The 23,446-nt window shown below is 58.2% G+C and overlaps 1 protein-coding gene across 2 annotated transcripts in view; it reads right to left on the minus strand.

Annotated features, from left to right (window-relative positions):
• NAV1 (neuron navigator 1) overlaps positions 1–23,446 on the minus strand; it is a 211,635-nt gene that overhangs the window by 71,491 nt on the left and 116,698 nt on the right. For both annotated transcript variants that reach the window (XM_060284640.1, XM_030844397.2), the window contains exons 5-6: positions 13,591–13,693; positions 8,829–9,194 (exon numbers count right to left, since the gene is read on the minus strand). In XM_060284640.1, the coding sequence (XP_060140623.1) occupies positions 8,829–9,194; positions 13,591–13,693 (469 nt within the window). The remainder of the gene's footprint in view (positions 1–8,828; positions 9,195–13,590; positions 13,694–23,446) is intronic.

Here is a 23,446-nt window from a genome sequence, read left to right on the forward strand (position 1 = left end):
TCACGACGACCCTATTCCCATTGGACCAGCCCCACCAGAATGGACGCACAGCCTCCCCAAAGCCTCAGAGCTGGGATCTGAGCCCACTCCAGACTTGGGCTCTTCCTGTAATATCAGATTGCATGGAATTTCCAGCACTCCACGAGCCCAGCTGGCTCATCCCAGAACATAAGGTGTGTGGGTGGGGAAAGGAGGAGGCCGACGATGAAGGAGAAGAGACAAGTGGACAGGCAGGCAGGCGGGCAGGACTGGTGGGGAGGTGCCAGACCCGTCTCCACGGCTTCCGCAACCCTTATCCGTCTTGACTGTCAACCAGCTTGTATATCATCAAACTCGGGGAAAACCCGGCAGCTCAACTGTAGGTTACTAGGACACACCAGAGGGGCCCCTCCTCTGCCTGCATCCGTCGCCTTGGCAACCAGCACACATCCAGCTGCCCCTCTGGAATACCTGGCTCACTGCAACCTCCCAGCGACCCTGTTGGGTCTGAACAGACCCTGTGATTCCACCCCGCACACTCTCAGCAATGCTTTCACTATTCTGTTTTAGGAATGAAGGGTGTTTTGACAGCCACTGGCTCTCTGAAGCCATCCCCTCGCTCCCAACAGACCAGGAATCTGACTCCACAGCTCCTCCCTTCCCATCTTCCCTCTTTATAACTGATGTCCCTTGTATGCCACCTATGTCCCCTCTGCAGTTACTGTTCCCATAAACACAGACACAGCCGCTCTGCAGGCACCTGTGACTCTCAGTCTGTGTGAAGCAGCAGAAAACACCAGGATGCAATGCCCCTGGGAGCCGCCCTCAGCCAGTAACGACTGGGCGTCGAAAGATAAATATCCAGGCTTCCTGGCCCTCTGGGTGGGCATGTAATCTCCCAGAACCCCCAAGCCCAGCTGACCTCAACAGTGACCCGCACAGAACGCATCCTGCACTGGCTTCCTCCTCTCCCCGACCCACCTCCCCACCCCCATCAGTGCTTTCTGGAATCACCTCCCAAATAAACCACTTGCACGCAAATCTTTGTCTCGAGGTCTGCTGCTGGGGACTCCATCCCAGGACACACTTCATGCACAGCACACGTGTTTGAGTGAGGTACAGACAGCCCCGTTAGCCAGGTCACGGCGGGAGAGGACCCATGGTCACTCGCGCGGTCCTGTGTGCAATGAGTTTGCTACACGGCACAGCCACACGCCGGACCCGTGGCCAGTGGTCTCCAAGCCGCACAGGGGCACCCTTTGCCACACGATAGCACTGCATGAGCAGGCAGAAGGGGGTCAGGACGCCGCCATCCTGCGTGGTGAACCACTTAGTGTGTCCTCCTCCCAGGGAGGCTCAGGAACGAGCACGAAGGTTAACACACACTTTTCCAAATACTGTCGCGTCTTTCAGAAGGTGCGTGTGACACCTTAGGGCCCCCAATGGCTAACATCTAACACTTACTATATACAGAGTAAACGTGTTTACTAATTCGGTGCTCGCACCAGCCTCACAGACTAGGGTGCCACCACTCTCTGCTTTTTCCAGACAAGGGAACTCGGGCAGAGGGAGAGCAGGCACCCACAGTGACACACAGAGCTCACGAGAAGAGCCAGGGCTCTGTCTAGCCGCGAGCCGTACTCCACACCACTCTGCAACCCCGCCGGTCCTGGCGTGCCATGTCGGCAAGGCTGTGCTCTGAGGCCGGGTCATTTAACTCTGCACCACAGGATGGAAAGTACCTCAAGACGGTGTAAAAATGCAAAACGAGATCACCCCCCTCAACAGAGTCAAAGCCCAAACTCTGTGAACTCATCCGTCAAGCTGAAGAAATCTCGTGGATACTCTAACAGCCCCTAATTAAGCCAGAGGCCACCAGTTAAATGAACAGAACCGTACGTTGAAACCAGAATAAATATTTCAGACCGACAGTTCTTCATACTTTTTAGAGCACTCTTACTCTTTTCCACTTGATCCTCCCCAGGCACAAATGATGACCTTTTTACAAATGAGCAAACGGAGACTCAGAGGGGCTGGGAACTTGCTTAGTGCCACGCCGCGAGCTAGAGGGGGCTCAGGAGGGAGCCCCGGCTGCTCAGATGCTCCTTCCCCTGCGCCCAGAGAAGGTCGGCCGAGGCCACGTGCATGAAGCTGCAGGTCACCGTTAGACATTACCTCCGAAGAGGCAACGGCCACTGTCTGCATCAACTACGCCTCACTTCTGCTGCTGCCGTGGATACCGCAGGCATCTTTTAGACGTGAAGCCCTTCAAGGGCAGGAGCTGATTCCTTCCTGAACTTGAACGCCGGGTCCTCCCCAGGATGGCCCCCTACCCCTCTGCCCCAATCCTTGTGTTCCACGGGCAGAAGCCCGGCCTGGTCCAGCCGCCCACGGGGTGGAATGCCTGCCACGTAACAGAGGAGACAGGGGCAGGGGAGGAAGACTCTCCTCCCTGCCCACTCACATTCCAGAGTTCTCTCTCTGTACAAACCCTACAAACCCAGTGCCCCTTGTAGGAGGATTCTGTCCCTAAAGGGGGTGCGGTGTGGCATCTTGGGATCAGCCACCTGGAGCCCAGGGAGTGACGTTCCTCCTCGGGAGGGGGCTGCCCAGGCCCAGGCCACTCAGCAAGGCGGGAGGCTTTCGTTAAGGCTTGGGCTCCTGCCTCTGGGAGCAAAAAGCCAGCCTGGGAGGAGACCGGGGCCTACAGTTTATTTTATTTGACATTTTTCAACGTCAGGACACTTCAGCACCATGGAGGAAACGAATCCCATCTGTTCCCGAGCTCCCGAGCACGGTTTAAGAGGACAGGCTGGGGAAGGAGGGAACGAATAGGGACAGGACAGGAGCAGCCAGCCGCCACGCAGGGCAGGGACCACCCGACGGTGGAGCCCCGCTGCTCCCCGGCACACCCGCAGGGCTCTGCCTAAAGCTCTGCGGTCCTTGGTTGAGGTCGCCAGACGGCGGTCCTGCCAGGGCTGCAGAGACTACTCTACCCCAGGTGAACGGCGCCCCCGGGAGGGTGTGACAGCAGCACTGCTGGTGACGCAGCTGGGGTTCCTGCCCACCCAGACCACCATTTACACAGACGGAAGTGGAGACGGTGAGGAGACGTGAGAGGCGCGTGCAAGTCAAAGGAGGGAGGGGCTGGAGGGCACACACAGCCCCGTCCGCACGCCCTCAACCCCCGCCGGAGCCCACACTCACCTCTGTAGGTGCAGCGTCCCCACCTCCCACCCCAACACTGGGGGTTAGGTGTGTGCAGATGACTGTGGAACTCATCTCCTTATTTAGATTAAATTCCAGACCTCCCTATTTTTAGAAAAACAAATTCCTCTTCTCTTCTCAGGAGGTAAAAATGTCCTGAGCTGCCACCTAGGGCAGCCGGCAGCCAAGCCGATGCTGTCCCCGGCGTCAGGCTCTGGATGTCACCCTGCCAGGACCGGGTAGATCAGTCCAGGTGCCATAATTCTAAGAGGATCATTGACAACCTGAGAGCTTCCAGAGGAGGGTAACGAGGACAGGTGGGATCTGGAAAACTGGGTCATTTCAGGAAGTACTGAAATGAGTTGGGGAGTCTTTCTTTTGTAGAGAAGAGACTATCTGAACCATCATTAAGAACGTGTTGAAATGTGTGGATAAAGACTTCCATTTAGTCTGTTTTTCTCAGATGACAACATTCGGATCCACAGGCAGAAGTGAAGCAGATTTCAGGTGAATACTTAAACGCTTTCTTGTCATCTTATGCGATTTGGAGTGGAATAAGCCCCCCCGGCACTGTGCCCACCCAGATCAAGGCTGAAAGATGCTGTCGGGGTTACTATGAAGAAGATTTGTTAACTTTATGGGAAGACAGACTAGCCCCCAAATCACTGAGAAGCGTCAGAACAATACGGCTTCCTGAGGTAGGAGAGGTAGGCCGGGCATGAGGCTTGGAATTTGTATTCTTAAAAAGCCCCAGCAGCGGGCTCCCCTGGTAGTGCAGTGGTTAAGAATCCGCCTGCCAATGCTGAGGACACGGGTTCGAGCCCTGGTCCGGGAAGATCCCACGTGCCGCGGAGCAACTAAGCCCGTGTGCCACAACTGCTGAGCCTGCGCTCTAGAGCCCGCGAGCCACAGCTACTGAAGCCCGTGCGCCACAACTACTGAAGCCCACGCGCCTAGAGCCCATGCTCTGCAATAAGAGAAGTCACCGCAATGAGAAGCCCACACACCGCCTTAAGAGTAGCCCCCGCTCGCCGCAACTAGAGAAAGCCTGCGCGCAGCAACAAAGACCCAATGCAGCCAAAAATAAATAAATTAATTAATTAAATTTTTTTTAAAAACTAAAAAAAGCCTCAGCAGCTATAAAACTCTTGGAGAAAAACATTGGGGAAAAGGTTCATGACATTGGATTTGGCAATCATTTGTTGACTATGACACCTACAGTGTAGGCAACAAAAGAAACAAGAGATAAACTAGACTTGATTGAAATGAAAAACTTTTGCGCATTAAAGGGCACCATCAACAGAATGAAAAGGCAACCCGCAGAATGGGAGAAGATATGTGCAAATCATATGTCTGATAGGGGATTAATACCCAGAATATATAAAGAACTCCTACAACTTAACCACAACAACCAAACAACCTAATTAAAAAATGGACAAAAGGCTTGAATAGATATTTCTGCAAAGAAGACATACGAACGGCTAATAAACACATGAAAAGATGTTCAGCATCTCTAGTCATTAGGGAAATGCAGATTAAAACCACTTCATACCCATCACGATGGCTGTTATTAAAAAAACAAACACATGGAAAATAACAAGTGTTGGCGAGAATGTGGAGAAAAGGCAGCCCTCATGCACTGCGGGTGGGGATGGAAAATGGTGCGGCCACTCTGGAAAACTGTATGTGGTTCCTCGAAAAAATTAAAAATAGAGCTACATATGATCTAGCAATTCCACTGCTGAGAATACACCCGAAAGAATTGAAAGCAGATGCTTGAGGAAATATTTGTACACTCATGTTCACAGCAAGCAACCCAAATGTATATCAGTGCGTAAATGGATAGACAAACTGTGGTCTGTATATACAATGGAATATTATTTGGCCCTAAAAGGGAAGGAAATTCCGACTGCTATCACATGGATGAATCTTGAGGACATGATGCTGAGTGAAATAAGCCAGTCTGAAAAAGACAAATACCGTGTGATTTCCAGTTCTGTGAGGTCCTTAGAATAGTCAAGCTCATAGAGACAGAAAGAGGAAGGGTGGGGTGGGGGGCTGGAGAGGGGGCTGGGGAGTCAGTGTTTAACGGGTGCAGAGTTTCAGCTTGGGAAGATGAAAAAGTCCTGGAGATGACGTCAGTGATGGTGATACGGCAATGTGAACGTAATTCCCACCACTGAACTCTTAAACCTAAAAGCAGTTAAGGGCTTCCCTGGTGGCGCAGTGGTTGAGAGTCCGCCTGCCGATGCAGGGACGCGGGTTCGTGCCCCGGTCCAGGAGGATCCCACATGCCATGGAGCGGCTGGGCCCGTGAGCCATGGCCGCTGAGCCTGCGCGTCCGGAGCCTGTGCTCCGCAACGGGAGAGGCCACAGCGGAGAGAGGCCCGCGTACCGTACCGCAAAAAAAAAAAAAAAAAAGCACTTAATATATTAGCCACATATAAAACCAGATTTTACTATAACTGTTTAAATATATAACTTCAAGTATATGACGGTTTTAGCAGCTGCATTCCCTTCCACATCCTGGTTTGTTGAGATTCAGTTTGAAGAATCTGCCTTCCCTGAGCTCACCCAGATGGGCAACCCGGAATCCGCCAGGCATTGGGATGGAGCGGGGAGGGCTGATTCCGGACTGAACAAGGGCTTGGGAAGAGCCCCAGGTGGGCGATCCCCCATCAGGGGATGGACGGAGGGCACCGAGAAAGCCTCGGGGTCACTGCCATCCTCCACGTCTCACCGGGATGGCCTGTGACTGTGTCAGCTGGGGTCGGGGGGATGGGGGGAGCAAAAGCCCGACGGCGATCCTCACCTGTCCTGCTCGCCCAGCGCTGAGACTTCTGAGAGTCGGGAAGTGAATGGTCATGGGCAGTGGCCAACGGGGAAGGGATGGGGTGTCACTGGTAGGTGAGAAGGGAATAGCCCTGCCTGTCTTATGAGTCGGAAAAGCAATTTTCTTAGGAGCAGGACGTTTTCTAAGTTACAAAACGTGGATGGAAACCACAGTGGGAGAGGGAGGACCAGAAAGGGGCTGGGCAAGTGCGGCTCAGGTTCCCTGGAACCCAGGATGCCCTGCTTCTAGTGAAAAAACACAGCACTTAACTGTGAAAACACATAACTGAGGAGTGATTGGTTATATTCAAATTACTGAGGGTTATAAATGGATCCCCCTCAACTCTGACTGCTTAAGGGCATTAAAGGATGGGTGTGTTGACAGTGCTGGCGGGGATGTTAACGCCACAGCCCCCTTAGAACTGGCTCGTTGAGAGTTGCTGCTAATTGCAGACTGACCGTAAAAACTCATGTGAAATTATCTTGGCGCCAGCACTGCAGTTCGCAGTGAGGACCACTTTGTGGGTATCGCCACTCTGTTCTGTGTTCCCTGCGAACCCCACGCTTCCCCAGGGCTGACGGGCATGAGTGCACAGGGAGGGAAGGTCCCATCCATGCCAGTCTAGTGAACTCTGCTTTTGCACTGATTCAGGAGCACACACACGTCCAGAGGAAAGAGGACAAAGACAAGGTGCTAGAGGCCGACTAAAGGGCGTCTCTCCTGGCTCCCCCGCCCAGCACTTCGTACCCACACACCCCTGAATCTATGTCCCCAGGATTGGCCAGCTGCTGCTACATCTGTCCTTGCTGCCGATCCTGATGGGGCTGTGCTGCACTGCCCAGTCCCTGAGGGCAAGCCTGGGACCCTCAGGGGGCAGGAGTCCCTCCCCTCCTTTAGAGGGTGATTTTAACGATAACAGTAACAACAATAATAGCAATAAAAATAAACTAACACGGATTGAGCATTTACAAAGAGCCAGGAATTATCCCAAGCACTTTATGTAATTAATGCATTTAACCCTTATCATCACCCTGAGATAAGTTCTATTATTATCGACAGACAAACCAAGCCTAGAGAGCTTAAGTGACTCGCCCAAGCTCACAGCTGGTTAGGTGCCAGAGGTCCCACCACCTGCTTCAGACTGGGGTCTCTCCAAAGGCAGAGTCCTGGATGTGGGAGCTCTCTGCCCTGTCCAGCTGGGCGATGTCAGAGGGCAGGGACCCAACACTTCCTCAGAGGAGAAGGGCTTCCTGGGGCAGAGGCTGTGCAGAGCAGCATCAGATGCCAGGCTCTCCTCCACCTAGCACAGCCTCTGCACCCACGAGGAGCTGGACAACTGTCTCCGGCCCCAGCCCCACGCTGGCGGAGCTGACAAGAGGTGGGCCGGCCCCTGGGGCTTACAAGAAGTAAACAACCCCACTCATGAGTCAGTTGTTTTGCTCCAAAGCAGCCTGTCATCGGGACAGGCCCTGCCAGGTCCGGTCCTCCCAGTACATCCCTGGGGTGGGGAGCAGTGGACAGCCTGGAGCTCAGCTACCTTCCACTCCCTTCCAGTTCGAGCTGTTTACTGGGGAGAAGTAGTTCCAAGGGGGGTGGGGAGGGAAACTGCGGCTACCCGTGTGGTCCCTGGGGGGGTCCAGCAAACCAAGAAGGGCGAGTGGAGGTAGAGCCAGCCGGAGATGCCTGAGAGCTTCCAGAAGCTGTGCAGTGCTCTGGTCTCAGCTCTTGGACCCTGAAGTCCCTAGCAATTCTTTTTTTTTTGTTTTGTTTTGTTTTTTTAAAGAGAAGCATTTTATTATTATTATTTTTTTTTTTTTTTTGCGGTACGCGGGCCTCTCACTGTTGTGGCCTCTCCCGTCGCGGAGCACAGGCTCCGGACGCGCAGGCCCAGCAGCCACGGCTCACGGGCCCGGCCGCTCCACGGCATGTGGGATCCTCCCGGACCGGGGCACGAACCCGCGTCCTCTGCATCAGCAGGCGGACTCTCAACCACTGCGCCACCAGGGAAGCCCCCCTAGCAATTCTTTCTTCCTGTCCTCTCCCCTCATGTCCCAGACTGCGCGCCCCCCCGCCCCCGCAAGCGGCTCCACAAACCCAACCCTGTCTATGGGGCAGAAAAAGATGAGAAGAGGAAGACGGGAAAGAAGGGTTTGACGGAGGGTGCCGCGTCTGGGTCAGACTCGGAAGTTGAAGCGCTGGCAGAGGTTTGCACAGGAAGAAACCAGAGGAGGAGAAAGGGGGCCAGGGTGGGGTGGGGACAGGGGTTGGGGCCCAGCGGTGGAAGCAGAGCTAGTACTGCGCTCCGCTCTCCAGCGCTCCCAACACACGCCCTTGGCCTCTCTTCTCAGTAGTCCCTCGAGGGAAAGGGACCCTGTCACCCTGACTCTCAAATAGGGAGGTCAGGCTGTCCCACGTGCACGCGTACAGCACAAGAATCCTCCAGGGCCCAGACCACCAGCGGGTCGGAGTCGGAGACCAGGCGGGGGGCGGGGCTGCCACAGAATGACAGCTGCAGGGGCCAATGAGGGGGCACCTTCGCTGACCAATCAGCTCCTCAGACATCGCCCCCCCCCACACACCCCGACTAACCTCAGCAGCCTCGCGCGACAGCGCACACGACGTCCCCCCCCCCCCCCCACTGGCTCCTTGTCACAGAACAGCTTCCTTCCCCGGAGCGAAGTCCATCCACCCTTATGGGATTCACGCGCTGCGCTGTCCGTGGTCCCTTCGCCCTCCCTGGGGTCCATCCGCCCTCTGGCGTCCGCGCACTGGACTGTCCTCCCCCCAGCTGCCCACGGGCCGCTCCTACCCGGTGGTGATGTCGTCGTCCTCTGTCATCGTCTTGCCCATGAGGTCGCTGTCGCTCATGTAGCCGGACTTGAGGTCCACGTCGTCCGAGTCCAGGGACTCGACCAGCTCCAGGCGCGAGATGTGGCCAAGCTTGCTGGGGGAGCGCATGGGCATGGTGTGCGCGTAGTGCGCGCGCTCCCCGTGCATGTACCAGGAGGGCGGCCCCTCCGAGCGGCAGCTGCCGCCCACCGACGGCGCGTCCCCGGCCTGCAGCCGCGGGCTGGACTGGCCGTAGCGCCAGGAGAGGGGCGACGAGCGGTTGGACAGGCTGGACACACTGCGGGGGTTGGCGTCGTCGCTGTCGTAGCAGGTCATCTCGAGGGAGCTGGGCGGGTGGAAGGGCACTGGTTACTCTCCAGTCCAGCGCTCTGAGCCCGGTCCTCGGGCGGCTGTAATGCCTCCCTCCACTCTCCCGCCCTCCCGCCTCTGCCCCTCTGCCCCCCTGCCCGAGCTCCTGGGCCTCCTGGAGGCCTCTTACGGTGTATGTTGCCCTGAGGTGTGTCAGCTCAGGTCGTCAAAGGAAGAGGCCGGTGAGCGCTAGGGAAGGAATCCCGTACCCGGTAAGGGCACAGATTTTATGATATGACCTGGGTTTGAATCCTTTTCTACTATTTATGAGTCAGGAGGCCGAGGCAAGTCATCCATCCCCTCATCTGTCAAATGGGGATAAAACTATAATAGCTACTTTATCATATATAGAGTTGTAAAGACCTGACACAGTGCCTGGTAGACAGAAGGTGTGCAATGAACGGGAAGGGCCCCACGAGACCTGGGAGGGTCACCTGAGAGTGGAAGGCCTCGATCATTCACTTTGTTCAGGGAGTCTAGCACCTCTTTTCTGTTAGTGAACTCAGGGCTAGTTGCTTCCCAAACCAGAGACAGCAAAGTCAGGAGCGGGGTGTGGAGCATGTAGGTCCCCGAAAGACTAGCCCCGGCCAAGGCATGGGCATCGGGAGAAGCAGTGGAACCTCAGCAGAGGACAGAGCGGCCTTAGCCGGACAGAGGGGAGAACGTGGGGAAAATGGACGGAGCGGGTGAAGCCTCAGGCCCCGCTCGGCCAGGCCAGGGAAGCAGGTCAGTGCTAGATGGCCTGAGCCCAGGGGGTCTGGAGCTGGGGAAGGAGATGCCTCTCTCCCTCAGGGGCCAAGGTGGCTGCTTGGACAGGCAGAGACCCACAATCCCCCCCCAGCCTAGCAGATCAACCGCAGGTGGGGTCTCAGTGGCTTGGCCTAAGTAGAGCCAGACAGGGTTGAATAAATGAGATGGGATCTGGGGGCCAGGAAAGCTGGGCGGCAAAGGGAAGCTGGGTTACAGAGCTCAGGAATCTTTATCTGCAAACACATCCATTTCTTAGTCACTCTAGGGGGTCAAATGGAGGGAGACACTGATTTTTCTATTCTTGTTTTTGTAAAGTTCCTTGAAAATAACAAAATCCTCCAAATTGTCTCTGTCAATCCTGAGAAAACAGGGTTTTACTTTTTGATCAAAAACTGGAGGGAGCTGTATGGGCCTTGACTGTGACGGTGGTCCCTGCAGAAGTCCTGTGGGTGAGCAGGGGGCCGGGATGGGCAGGGCCATCAGTGAACAGACTTCCTGGCCTGGTCCACGCCCAGCTTCTCCCCTTGGGACTTCCTGTCTATCCTGTGTGTGGTACGCTGGGTACTTTCCCTTTCTAGTGACTCGGACCTCAGGGGGAATGGCAGTTCCCTGGGTGCTTGTGGTCCTGGGGGGTGGCGGGGGCGGCCTGCCTCGCTCACCGTGGCGGGTTGCCCTCTGCACACCCTGGCGGGTGCTTGGCACTCAAGACCGCATGGGCGGGGGTGAGCCCGGGACGGACGATCAGGCGAGTTCTCGAAGTGAGACTCAGTACCGGGCCTTGTGCAGCAAGTAGGGGCTTAGTAAACAAAAGCTGACCGGGGCCTCCCTGGTGGCGCAGCGGTTGAGAGTCCGCCTGCCGATGCAGGGGACGCGGGTTCGAGCCCCGGTCCGGGAGGATCCCACATGCCGTGGAGCGGCTGGGCCCGTGAGCCATGGCCGCTGAGCCTGCGCGTCCGGAGCCTGTGCTCCGCAACGGGAGAGGCCACAACAGTGAGAGGCCCGCGTACTGCACAAAAAACAAACAAACAAACAAAAGCTGACGGTGACAAGGGGGCGAGGAGCAAAAGGAAGAAGCCAGTGACGGCCCTGGTGACAGGACGATGGAGAGCTTCAGGGGAGCCCGTTTTGTAGCAAAACTAGCGTCGCGTGTGGGTGTGCCAAGTGCCAGGTCCCTCGGTCCTGTTCCCGGCTCGCGGCCTCGACTTCACTGCTCCCCTCTGTCCCCAAACACACCTCCAGACACCTCTGAGTCGGTGGTGGAAATTCTAGCTCAAACTTGGGTCCTTGATTTCCAGTCCTAGATTCCGCCCTTCAGTCTTGCTTCTCTCTGGGGAGGACGTTTTATGGGGTGGAGGGCATGGTGGGCCTGGAGCGGGTTGAGGGCGGAGTTCCACTTCCTCTCCGGCTGCAGCTCTCTGACCCACACTCTCTCCTTGCGGGGGAACAAGCCAGGGAAATAGGGGAAGTCGGATAGGAGGAAAGGTTTCTGAAAAGGAACTGAATCTAGAGGCAGCCTGTCAGCTCCAGGGTGAAAATAACCTTGCTGGACACACTCACTGGACTGTAAGCTCCTCCAGGACGGAGCCTGTGTTTGTCTTGCACTCAGCCGGCCGGGCTCTCAGCTCGCTCGACGCAGAAGCCACCCTGATCCACTCGTGAGACTCTGGCCTGTGACCCCTTCTCCGGAGCCCCCCGCTGCACCTTCTCTAACTCAGGGCGTGTGTACACATCCTGTCCGCTCCCAGGGCCGAGGGAAGGGCTGATTGATGGAAAGCACTTTAATAAGTAAAAGGGCCGTAAAAATTCAGGGAATCATTGTTTTGGCTATCAAAGTGTGAACCAGGAATAATATAAACCAAAGCCTAAGGCAGGAAGTGGCTCTGGGTCCACAGTAAACAGAAAAACCAGCTTCAGGGCTCTTGGTTCTTTTTCCCATAAAGGGAGAGAGAAGCCAGAGGCCCGAGGCGCTGCCCACGCACCAGTCAACTTTATGCAAAAGGCTTCTGGCCTTCCTCTTCCCACTCTGCCCCCAAGCAGAAAGCAGCAGAGCCTGCCTGGGGTCAAGGTGCCTTAACTTGGAGGTCTGGGGGCTCAGAGGTCGGGGCACCAGGAGGCTGAGGGGCTGGGGGCTCAGAGGCAGGGGAACAGGAGGCTGGGGGCTCAGAGGCAGGGGAACGGGAGGCCGGGGCTGCTGCGGCTGCCCTTTCCCTGTGGCTGAGTCATCTGGGGTGTGACCCTCTCAGGAACGGAGCTCTCGCTGCCTTCTTTGGCATGGGGCTGGCGGGTGATTTGGCGCTGAGCACCGTTCCAACAACTTCCCTGGCTGGGGGAAGGAGGACGTTCAAAATTTCATCCACTGGGTCCTTAAAATGGTCAGCCGAGCCAAGCCAGACCCCTGTCCCACCTGGGCTCTGCTCAGGGCTGGGGGGGCTGGAGGCTGGACACAGACGTAGAGGGACCTGAGTCCCAGGGCCTCCCGGAGCCCCACCATCCACTTCTTTTCTCAGCCCTCCCTGATCACATCCCCTTCATCACTAGTCGGGGTCCTGCTGGCCTGAGCAGAGGTAACCCCAGAGAGAAGAGGCTTTGCTTCATCATGTAAAATGTTTTAGATGTCTGGGAGCAAAGGGCTGCGTGTCCAGATGGGATGGGGCCGGGGAAAGAGTGTGGGAAGGAAGGAGGAGGGATTCTCAGCAGGGGAACCGGAGCCGATGGGTGGGAGCCACTGAGGCCAGACTTCAGCTCCACTTCATAGTCACAGCAACCCCACGAGGAAGGGATGGCTGAGAGGTAGTGAGTTCTCTGTCACTGGAGGTATGTAAAGTTGGTCTGCATATAACTTGGCCACACACTTGGGCCAAGAAAAGCCTTTTTCACACTGCCCCTAGATCCCAACTTTGCTCTCATTTTCCAACCCCAGGAGATGGGGAGGAACTGGCTTCCAGGCCCTTTCTCCACCTTCCTGCTCCACAGCCCCCAGGATTTCTCAATCCTGGCTGTTTGCTCTCTACCCCCCAGGGTGTAGCCCGGCCCTCTGTCCCCCTTGGAGCTGACGGCATGAGCTCATCAGGCAGCCCAAGGAGCCAGTGCGGGAAATTCTGAGTCACGGCAGAGCCTGAGGCCAGGACACCGGGCAGGGAGATGCTGCGGGAGGGGTCCTGGTGGGGGCTGCGAGGCACTCGGGGGGCAGGTGGAGGGGGTCTGCGTGGCATGGAACCTGGGCCACCGTGCTGGCCAGCGGCTGAAGGGCAAGAAGGATGCTGGGTGTCGGGAAGGCCATGTGGAAACTTCAGAACAGAACAGGAGGGTAGTTAATAACCCCTGTGACCACGAGGAGACGGGCACCCAGCAGGGACACGGATGTGGGAGACCACAGCCTGAGCCCCGTGGTGGCTCCTCCTTCCCACCTCCCTTCCAGTGATGCTCCAGCTTAATGAAACGAAACCTAAGTCTCCAGCAGCAGCAGACACCAAGCAAGGCCACACTCCTCCTGTGGACGCATGGACGTGGTCCCGGGGGCCGAGCGCGCACTGCTCAGACGCCCACCGACCTCGCACGCTCGGGCCGAGGTCGCGGGCCCTGCCCCCCAACAATGGGAGGAAGAGGGGGCAGCTGGCTCTCACCTGTGTGTCACCTGGGACCCTCGCAGGCTGGACATGGTCTCCTCCAGGTTCTGTCGTAGATCCAGGACATTCTGCACCGTCCTCTTTCTCTGGGACTCCGGATCTAGAGTGCGGAGAGGAGAAGCTGGATGAGTGGAGAGGAGTCACTGCTGGGCCGGGAGGTGGCAGGTGACCATATCCCCAGGGGAGCGGTCCCGGGGGCACGAGGGTCTGCCTCTCAGGCCCTCCTAAGGGCCCTGGACATGCCCTGGAGTCCTGACGTCCCAGCCCTGGACGGGGGCTGCAGGCAACGGCCTTCAGCGTCCTCCCAGAGGCCCGCAAGACCACCCCAGCCTGGCGTCACTTTGGGGGGCCCCGCTTCTCCCGGCAGAGGCCCCGGCCCAGGCCCCGGAAGGTCTGCCCGAAACCCCGTCTCTGGAGATGTGTTGGTAAATGTTTAACAACCGGCTCTCGTAGGTGGGGATGCCCAAGTGGATAGTGCTGGCCAGTTTCTGGGGTATCAGCACCTGCTGTGAGGCTGCCAACGTGATGTCGCCGACCCCAGGGTAAGGGGGAGGGGCTGGTGTGAGCCAGCCCCAGGCTGGGAGCGTCTGCTGCTGGGGTCCAGGGGAGAGTTTGCCCAGAGCCCCCGAAACGCTGGCGGGCAGGGGGCAGTGAGCAACCGTCTTCCGGGGCACGGGCTGAGCACAGGGCATCCAGACCCCAGGCCGGCGGTGTGAGCCCAGGTGAGGCTGTGCGGGTGCAGCCCCACTGCAGACCCTGCACGATCTGGGTCATAGAACCCAGCCTTGGTCTCCAGGCAGGACTTTAGCCTGGACAGAGGAGACTCCACCACAGCACACAGAAACGTGCCCCATCGCCTTCCCAGGGTGGAAACATCCAAGAGCCTGAGGGTACCGAGCATCGAGAGACTCAGGGACTTTGCCCTTCCCTCCGCCAATCCATCCAGGGAGCCTCCACGAAGCAGACACCACGGTCCGCCCTGCTCCACGGCTTAGCGGGGACCTGGGACACACAGTCACCGAGTGCAGGCAGATCCCCCATTGCGTCCCTCAAAGGCACAACCCGTGGGAGAGTCACAGACCCACGGAGACGACAGCAAAGCAACGGGGAAAAGCCCAGAGCTCTGACCCCGCAGGCTACCGGGCCCCGATTTGGACCCTCGGGGGCCCTCCCCCACCCAGACCCAGCAGGAGCGTGCAGCTGTGTTAGCTGCCGAAGGGGACGTTTCTGAGTCCCTTCAGGAGGCACTTTTCCCCAAGACTAGGTCCGGCCGGCTGGCAGGCGGCTGCCCTGCCTGTCTGGTCAGCGAGGTGAGGGCTGCAGGAAGCCTTCCTAGAGCCTCGGAGGCACCTTTCCATAGAACCGGCTCCACGGGGAGCCCAGACACCTCCCTCCCCTGGGGGCCTGGGGGCAGCCGGCAGGGAGGAGGGCAGGTCTCCTCGCGCAGCACGCCTGGGGGTGCCAGTGCCTGTTTATCCTGGCAAGGGTCACGTGTGAGCTGCTCCGTGGCCGTAATGATGGCTTGGTGTGGAGAACAGACAGGGACCCTGTCTGTGTACGTATATTTTTAAAGCTTGCTCCTAAAAGGCCTATATGGGGACCAAGATGGGGGGGGCTCCTGGGCCAGGGCGATGCTTTCCATGGGTTTGGCAGAGGTGAGGGAAGAGGTGCACACGACTCCGAGGGGTGAGTGTCCCCGAGAGGAAGGGACCAAGGGTGACTCGGAGACCGTGTGTGCCAACCCCAGGCAGGCATCAGCGAGGTGGGGCCTCACAGCACGTGGGGGAGCTCTGTGCTGCTGCCCCATTTCACGGAGGAGAAACTGAGCCTCAGAGACAGGGTCCCACGGCTCACATGGAGCACAGGGCACAGTCAAGTCCAGGAAGGAGCTCACACTTCTTCGCATCGATCACAGGGCATCTCGGCATCGCCGGCACCAAGCCAGTGGTGGCACAGAGTAGGTGCTCAGTGACCGTCTCTAGAATGGATGGATGAGACCATAAAAACACATAAAAAAAGAATGGATGGATACGTGTCCCATCAGGAAAACGTCTTTCTTCCACAAGAGTCCCTGGAAGTGACTCAGTCCAACACGGTCACAGGAGGAACGGGAGGCTGAGGTCAGGGACGGGGGGCGGGGGGATGATTGGCTGGAGGTGCAGAAAGGTATCAATGAGCAGCACGTGGCATCAGGCTGCTGCCCCAGGTGTAAGTGGGCATGCGGGGGGGAGGCGGGGACAGAGCTGGGGACAGAGCTGGGACAGAGCTGGGACAGAGCTGGGACAGAGCTAGGGTGCCTGGCTCTGCTCTCTGCCCCAAGGCCTGGAGAGTCTGCAGAGGTGCCACCCCTCAGCTCCCTCCGAGCCCCAGCAGCGTCCCCTGGTGGCCATCTCGGGCATGCCACCCTGCTCGTCAAAGACTCAGCTCAGGTGCAGCTGGTGGTGAGAGTCCGGCTGTGTCCACATTCTCAGGTGGCAGGCCCATCTCTGGGGGTGCAGCGGGAGTCCCAGGACAAGAGGCTGCATGGAAGGGAAGGCCTCTGTGGCTCAAGGAGCTGCAGACCCTGTGCCTAGGCTGGGCGTGGGGGGGAGGGGGGAGGAGGGCAATTCGATATTCACATCCCTGACCCCAGAAGCAAGTCTTTAAATGTTTAGCTTTAAAATATGAATAAGCTGCATTTGCAAAGGCATTCACCCCCCCCACCCTACCCACCTCTGACCCCCAACCCATAACAAGCTTCACCCCTTTTCCACCATCTCCGCAGGGATCAGAGATGGGGTGGGGAGGTAATCTGGGGCACACGTGACTTTGTGACAATGTTTTGTTGGCTGAGTCATGATGCCTCCATGCGTCTGTCAAATGTCAGGTCTGGGTATGGGGGAGAGGCTGGAGGAAATAGAGCGGCGGTGGGGGGAGCCCGGGAGCTCCTCTCCGGCCCCCGTGTGGGACAGGGACGCACTCAGGACACTCCCAGTCTATGCGGTACCTTCGTTCAAATGAGGAAAAGGGCCCCTCCAGTGTGACTCAGCTCCCGCCAGGGTCCTCGCTGTGGCCACAGAGCACCTCTCCCCTGGGCTGGAGGCCCTGATCAGGACACACCTCACAGCCTCCCTCTGGAGGCCTGGCTTCTCAGCTCCTGCAGGACAGGGTCCACCAGCAAGAGGAGGGCGTGGTGCATGCCTGAGTGTGCGTGTGTGCCTGTGTGTGCGCGCGTGCATGTACGTGTGTGTGAGAAGCAAGGCTGGGGGGAGGCAGGGTGGGGATCCCAGCAGTCATGGGGTGACGAGGAGGTGGGGCGGGGAGCACGAGTTGTCCTGACTGCTGCTCCAGGCCGCACCCTGCAAATGGAGCGGCCGGGAGGACGTGTGTGCTCCCTGAGCTCAGAAGACGCAACAGTCCTGCAACCCAGCCGTCGCCACGGTAACGCACAGTCGCCACAAACAGCATCCTCCCAGCACGCGCGGGGGCGGCGTTCCTTATAGGAGACCACAGAGAGCCTGCTGTCTCCATCAGGAGTCCTTGGAGTAAGGACCGGCCCCCAAGGAAACCTGACACCAGGTGCGCACGTGTGCACACACACACTCGTGCAAATGCACACAACACCCACTCACTGAGTGTGCACCACGTGGTGGGCTCAAGACTAGGCCCTTCCCACGTCTGTGTGACTCCAAAGCTCTGTTCTTTCCACGACAACACAGGGCCTTAAACAGGCACACACGCCTCCAGACACACACCTCCCCAGGGTCCAGCTGGCAGTCTGTGGAAACCCTCACATCAGAATCACGCACACTCTGCTCTGCCGTCCCAAAGACGTGTGCACGGAGACAGTTGTGTGGCCGTGTCCCCTGCCGCAGGTGTGGAAGGAAAAGACCAGGGCACAGGGGTCACTGGAGCTGGAGACGGGGCGGCACCCTGGGAGGCTGATGGCAAACAGGGTCCCTTCTGCTCTGGAGTCAGAACCAGGGAAACAGGCTTCTGGAGGGCGAGACCGTGAACGGCCAAGACCCGGAGAGGGGGAGTGCCGTCGGGTGGTGCGGTAGAGGGAACGCAGAGCTTGAGGCAGCAAGGCCAAGGGCAGGTGCTGGCCATGCCCTCCCAGCACGTCTGACCTGGAGCGAGGCATCTCACCACTCCTCTCAGTTGTCCGCTCTATTAAAGGGAGAGAATAGCGTACCCGCCCGCTGGCACAGTCGGGAGAATTAAAGAGCTGAGAATTAAAGAGCTTGGTGCCCAGGAGGTTCTCTGCACGAGGCAGCTCTAATGTGTCCAAAGGTACAGCGGGGGCGGGGCGGGCAGTGGGCACACCCAGACACCTGCAGGTGGCAGTGCCGTTCCTGCAGGTGCAGCTCAGGTGGACCCCACCTTCTCCGCTGGGATTCGCTCCCACGTGGAGGGGTCACCAGGCCCACCTCCCCCTGCACTGCAGCGATGGTACATCTTCATCCCCAGTCCCTGCGAGCCCGCCTCAGTCGTGGGAAGTGCTGGGACTCAGGGCCCTTCTTCGGCCTATGATCTGAAACCTGACATAATGGGCACGAGGATAAGGACCCCAAGAGATTTAGGGGCCTGCAGGAAGGAGGAGGGACTCAGCAGTCAAATTTCCCCAAGTTCTGTACAGCTTTAATTACTGGCTGACAGTTGGGTGAACCGCTGTTAACTGCCTGGTGAACTCTTAATTACTGGCTGACAGTTGGGTGAACCGCTGTTAACTGCCTGGTGAACTCTTAATTACTTGCACTGCGTCTCGGAGCGCATGTTCAGTTTAGCCCGGGGCAGGGCCTCCAGAGGACTGAGTCTGTGTCCAGCCTCGAGACTGGCTCCTGTTCTGAGTGTCTGCACCAGGTGGGAACCGACAGGAATGGAAGTGGCTCAAGAGAAAGATTTTCAAGTCCCGGCATTTCAGAGCTCGAAAGAAGCATCTCGTGAACGGGAGAAAAAGCACATCGCTCCAGCCCAGAGAAGAAAGGCTTGGGAGCGTCACCAGGTGGGCATAAACTAACTGAGACAGTACAGAATAGATCCACCTAGAAATCCAGGCTAAAGGACCCGGGACAGGCAGGACTAAGCTTCTCACACACACATACACACCCTCTCTCTCAACAACTCCCAAAACGAAAAAAAAAATCTCTCCTGACCCTATTAGATCCCAAGGGTAGCGTCCAAGTCTTCTCTAAATTCTAAAATTCATCACAGCTTGGGCTCCCAGTACACGCAGGTCAAATACCATGATAAGAGCCAGTTACAAACACAAACTTCTCTCTGACAAAGTGATCTCCGGCTCTAGCCAGGGGTCCCCTTCCCGAGCAACATTTAGCAGGAGATCCTTGGGAGTCTGCGTCACCACACGACCACCAGTGTCTGTGGACGGTCGTTCTGCGTGGACACGCAGCCCCACGTCTCTGGGAGTCTGACTCATGTCTACCCCTCTCCTCTGCTCAAGGACGTGACCTTCAAGGTCCAGCCCGGGAGGGCACCGTGGGCCCACCCCCGGTCCCCACATACGCCAGGTCTCCGCTCACGGCTCACAGGTCATACCAGGCGGGTTCTGCGGACTCTGAAAGCCAGTAACCCTGCCCTAGATGGACTGCCAGGGGCATTGGCCTCCGCGTGAGGCTGGCACGGGGCTGAAAGCGCAGATGACAGGACGCTGCACACAAACCTCCCTGCCCCCTGGCAGAGCCCAGCAGCCCTCCTTCACCTGCAGCCACTCCCCCACTCCTTTCCTCACCACCTTTCTGAGCCCAGAGGCCCCAGGGAGAGCCCGGAGTGGCCCTCCATGCAAGAGGCTCCCACCTTCACCACCGTGTGGGCGGGGGTAGTTTATTCTTTTACTAATTCCATCGTTTCACTCGCCCCCCACGTAAGTCACAACACCGTGGGAGGCAGGCGCCACAGGGCCCTGCAGCGCGACCAATCCAGTGCTTCCTGCTGCCGAGGGCTCCCGGGTCTCCATCCTTGCTCTGGAGAAGCCTGAACCCTCTCGACCAACGAGTGCCCGCCCGGAGCCCAGCAGTCAGTGGCGCCAGAGCACCCAGGAAGGGCCAGGACGACAAAGCAAGGTTACGGCCATGTGCTTGTGTGAGGCGAGGAAAGGAAACCAGGAGGAGCCAGAGAGGAGGGGCCAGAGAGGAGGGGCCCGAGAGGAGGGGCCAGAGAGGGGGCACGAAGGGGCTCCCCTGGCCCAGAATCACCAGGCAGGGGTCTCTGCAGATCCCCGACAGTTTTGATTTTGCTTGAGTGAGAAGACTTGGCTCAGAGACCCTCAGCGACTTGTCTCCAGTGGGCACTGGGCCAAGAGGAAGTGTGAGGCGGGGTGGAAGATGAGGGCGGTGGCTCGGGGCCAGTGGAGAGTTCCCTCTTGGTTTCCCCCGGGGAACAGCTAGTCGGCTGTGGGGCCTTGGGTAAGCTACCTCCCCTTTCTGGGCTTCAGTTTCTCTGTGGATTAAATACGCGAGTTGGGGCTGGGCACACCCAAGGCCCGAACCAACTCTGACAGCCTGTGCGGCTCTGTTGTTGGCTAAAGCCTGTAAAATCTTTCCTCCTCCCCGACTGTGCTGAAGAGGCAGGTGCCAGGGTATCATCCACAGAGGCTACGACTCAGCAGCTTGGAGACGGGGCCCAGGAATCTGCATCGCCCAAGCCCCCCCTGTGGGTGACGCGGTGCGGAAGGCAGCGCCTGGGAGATCCAGACGCCTTGCTGCAGGCCGCCAGAACAGGCTGCCCATCAAAACCAGGGCTTCCATTTCCCGATGCCAGGCCGCCGGGCGGTGCGTCCTGCGCCTCCAGCTCAAGTCTACTCCCTTGGCACAAACGCACTGTCCCTTCCCTGCGGAAGTCCACTCACTCCCGCATCCCCAGGCCTCACCTGAGGGGCCCCCTCTGTCCCGCTCCTCTCCTCTGGGGATGCCCTCCCCAGGCCACCCGGCCGCGGCCTCACTGCGGAGACGGGCCGCCAGGGGGCGCTGCCGGACGCTGCCGCAGTGCTGCCGGGCAGGCAGCGTCGGCTCCAGGATCTGGGCGGGCAGCGCCCAGACGCTCTCCTTCCCTCTGCGTCCTGCTTATCACAACCCCCTTCGCCTGGCTCTGCGCTCCGGGGCTGACATCCTCCCTGACCCCATCCTCCTTGGAGAACGGCCAAGGCTTTGCAGCACCTACTCTGGGGAGCCTGCCCGCTGGGATAGAGGCTGCAGGGCCTGGCTTCTGGGCACCCGTCGGCTCCACTCGGCAAGCCTGGACGTGGGGCTAGAGCTTCGAGAGACCCGGCTGGCCTTTCTGCTGCAGGCGCTGCAGACAGAGTGCCTCTGGGGAGTGGAGCAGGCTTCCCATCCCTGCTCTGGCCTCACTTGTGCTCGGCAGTGTTCTCAGGCAAAAGCTGGCCTGATGAGGGAGGAGTCATCCCCGACACCCCGCATCGTGCCCAGCCCCGCCCTTTCTCGGGGGAGTGGCCGCCTCTCTGCAGCGGGCGAAGGGCGGCCCCCTCTCTGCAGCGGGCGAAGGGCGGCCCCCACGGCCGGCCGGTCAGCCCGGCTCAGCCTGCACTTGGAAGAGGGCTTGGACAGCGATCCTGCCACAGCTGCTTCTTCACGTCCAGCACCGTGTGCCTCAGAGAAGGACTTGCTGGTCCAGAGCGGCCAGCGCCGAGGGCTAGGGGACCCGGCGAGGGTGCCCGCCTCCAGCTCTGTCTGGAGGGGTGCCGGCCTGCTCCTTTCTCTTCTGCCTCATTTCCCTCTGATCGTTAGGTTACAGGGTCAGAGAGTGGATTCTTGACGTACTGAGCCCGCCCTCATTTAAAGACCTGAACTCCAGCCTGGGCGCAGAGGGCCAGCCTCCTGCCGACGACGGCCTGCTGGCCTGCCTCGCCGGGGGACGCGGCCCCCTTCCCTGACAGGCCCGGCTCTCCGGCCCTGTAACCCTCACGGTTTACTGGCAATGTTCTCACAGTGATGCGGCCCAGAACCTTCACGTGACACCCGGCTCCAATGAAGTCGCTGCTGCTGGGAGCGGAGTGGTTGTTATGGCAACAGTTCTCACATTAGCAAAGACCATCTGCAGGCAGAGGGGGGAGGGGAAGGAGGAGGCTGCGGGAGGGCGAGGGCTGGGCCCAGGTGTGGGCGACAATTGGAAGGGGCCCTGGGAGACTTCTGGTTGTGAAACTAGTCATATTAGTATCGGCTAACTGGGCTAAGTCCTCCGGCACCTGCCAGACACGCTGCTACGGGCTTCTGCTTTGTCGCCCATGTAACTGTCACAACAGCCCTTTGAGATGGTCCAGTTATCACCCCCATTTTACAGCTGAGAAAACTGAAGCCCAGAGAGGTTAAGTAAGCTGCCACAGGCAGTACAGCCAGGATCCCAACCAGATGGTCTGATTCTAGAGCTGTTATTACCTGCTGTGACTGCGGCCATGATCCGCAAACGGACATAGGTATACAGTGTGTTTACAGAGCGCTAACTCACAGAGCGTAACAGTCACCCTTTGAAAGGGCTCCATTCAGTGGGTTTTAGTACCTCTGTAAAGTTGTGCAGCCATTGCCACTATCTGATTCCAGAACATTTGTATCACCCCCAAAAGGAACCCCAGACCCATTGGCAATCTCCCCTTGCCCCAGCCCCTGGCAGCCCCTGACCTACCTCCTAGCTCTGTGGATTTGCCTATCCTAGGCACCCCACAGAAATGGAATCGTAAACACGTCGACTTCTGTGATTGGCTTCCTTTACTTTCAAGGCTCATTCCCGTACCATGTGTCAGTACTTCATGCCTTTCCGTGGCTGAGTCATTTTCCATTGTATGCGTACACCCTGTTTTATTTACCTCTTCATAATTTGATGGGCATTCGGGTCATCCTTGCCTGTTTTACGAATAAAACTGCTGTGACCACTCATATCCAAACTGCCACATGGACATCGGTTTTCATTTCTCTTGGATAAATGCCTAGGAGCGCAACGCGGGGTCATACAGTAACTCTGTATCATCTGAGGACCCGCCAGGCTGCCTTCCGAAGCGGCTGCACCATCGTTCCCACCAGCAGCGCGCTAGGCCTCCGACCTCGCCACGTCCTTTCCAACACTGGTTACTGTCTGTCTTTTTATTCTAGCCATGCTAGTGGGGGTGAAGTGGTGTCTCACTGGAGACTTAATTTGCATTTCCCCAATGCCTCACGCAGTGGAGCATCTTCTATATTGAAATTAACTAAAATTAAATACAAATTAAGACTTCAGTTGCACCAGCCACACTTGAACTGCTCAGGAGCGCCACCTTCATGTCGGCTGGTGACCACCACAGCAGAGAGGGGGCAACTCCATCACCCAGGAAGTCCTCCCGGGCAGCGCCGCCAAGCCTGCAGGCCTGGTCTGTACTGGAATCACGGCTTTTCCATAAGGTGTTCACCTTCGCTGCACTTCGAGTTCAGCAAATCTGCTTTACAAATGGGGCCCACCTTGAGGTTTGCCAGGCCTAGAGTGAGTCGGACAGAAAGCTAACAGAGCACAGCATCCGAGTCAGTGGCAGCCGGGGTGAGGGCGGGCTCCCCCTGCACTGCGCGCTCTCGCTCCCCCTCCCACCCGAGTCCCCAACATCACTGCCTTTCCCAGGACCTACCAGTGGCCAAGTGACAAGAGGCACTGCCTCTGAAGGTGCCAGCCTAGTTGGGGGCGGGCGCCTCACACGTCAGTGCTACTGGCTGTAGGCCCCCCGGAGATCTCCAACCCGGACCTTCCAGTCTCCTCTGTAGATTCTGCCCCCCTGGCTCCCAGGGAGGGGCCACACCACAGCGAGGGGACGGTCAGATGGACAGGCTACCACTGGCTTTGAAGCCCCAATCGCTCCCCGAGAAGCTGCTGGCGTCCCCACACA

This window comes from Globicephala melas, chromosome 1, assembly GCF_963455315.2.
Source record: "Globicephala melas chromosome 1, mGloMel1.2, whole genome shotgun sequence".
In the NCBI taxonomy this organism is placed as follows: Eukaryota; Metazoa; Chordata; class Mammalia; order Artiodactyla; family Delphinidae; genus Globicephala; species Globicephala melas.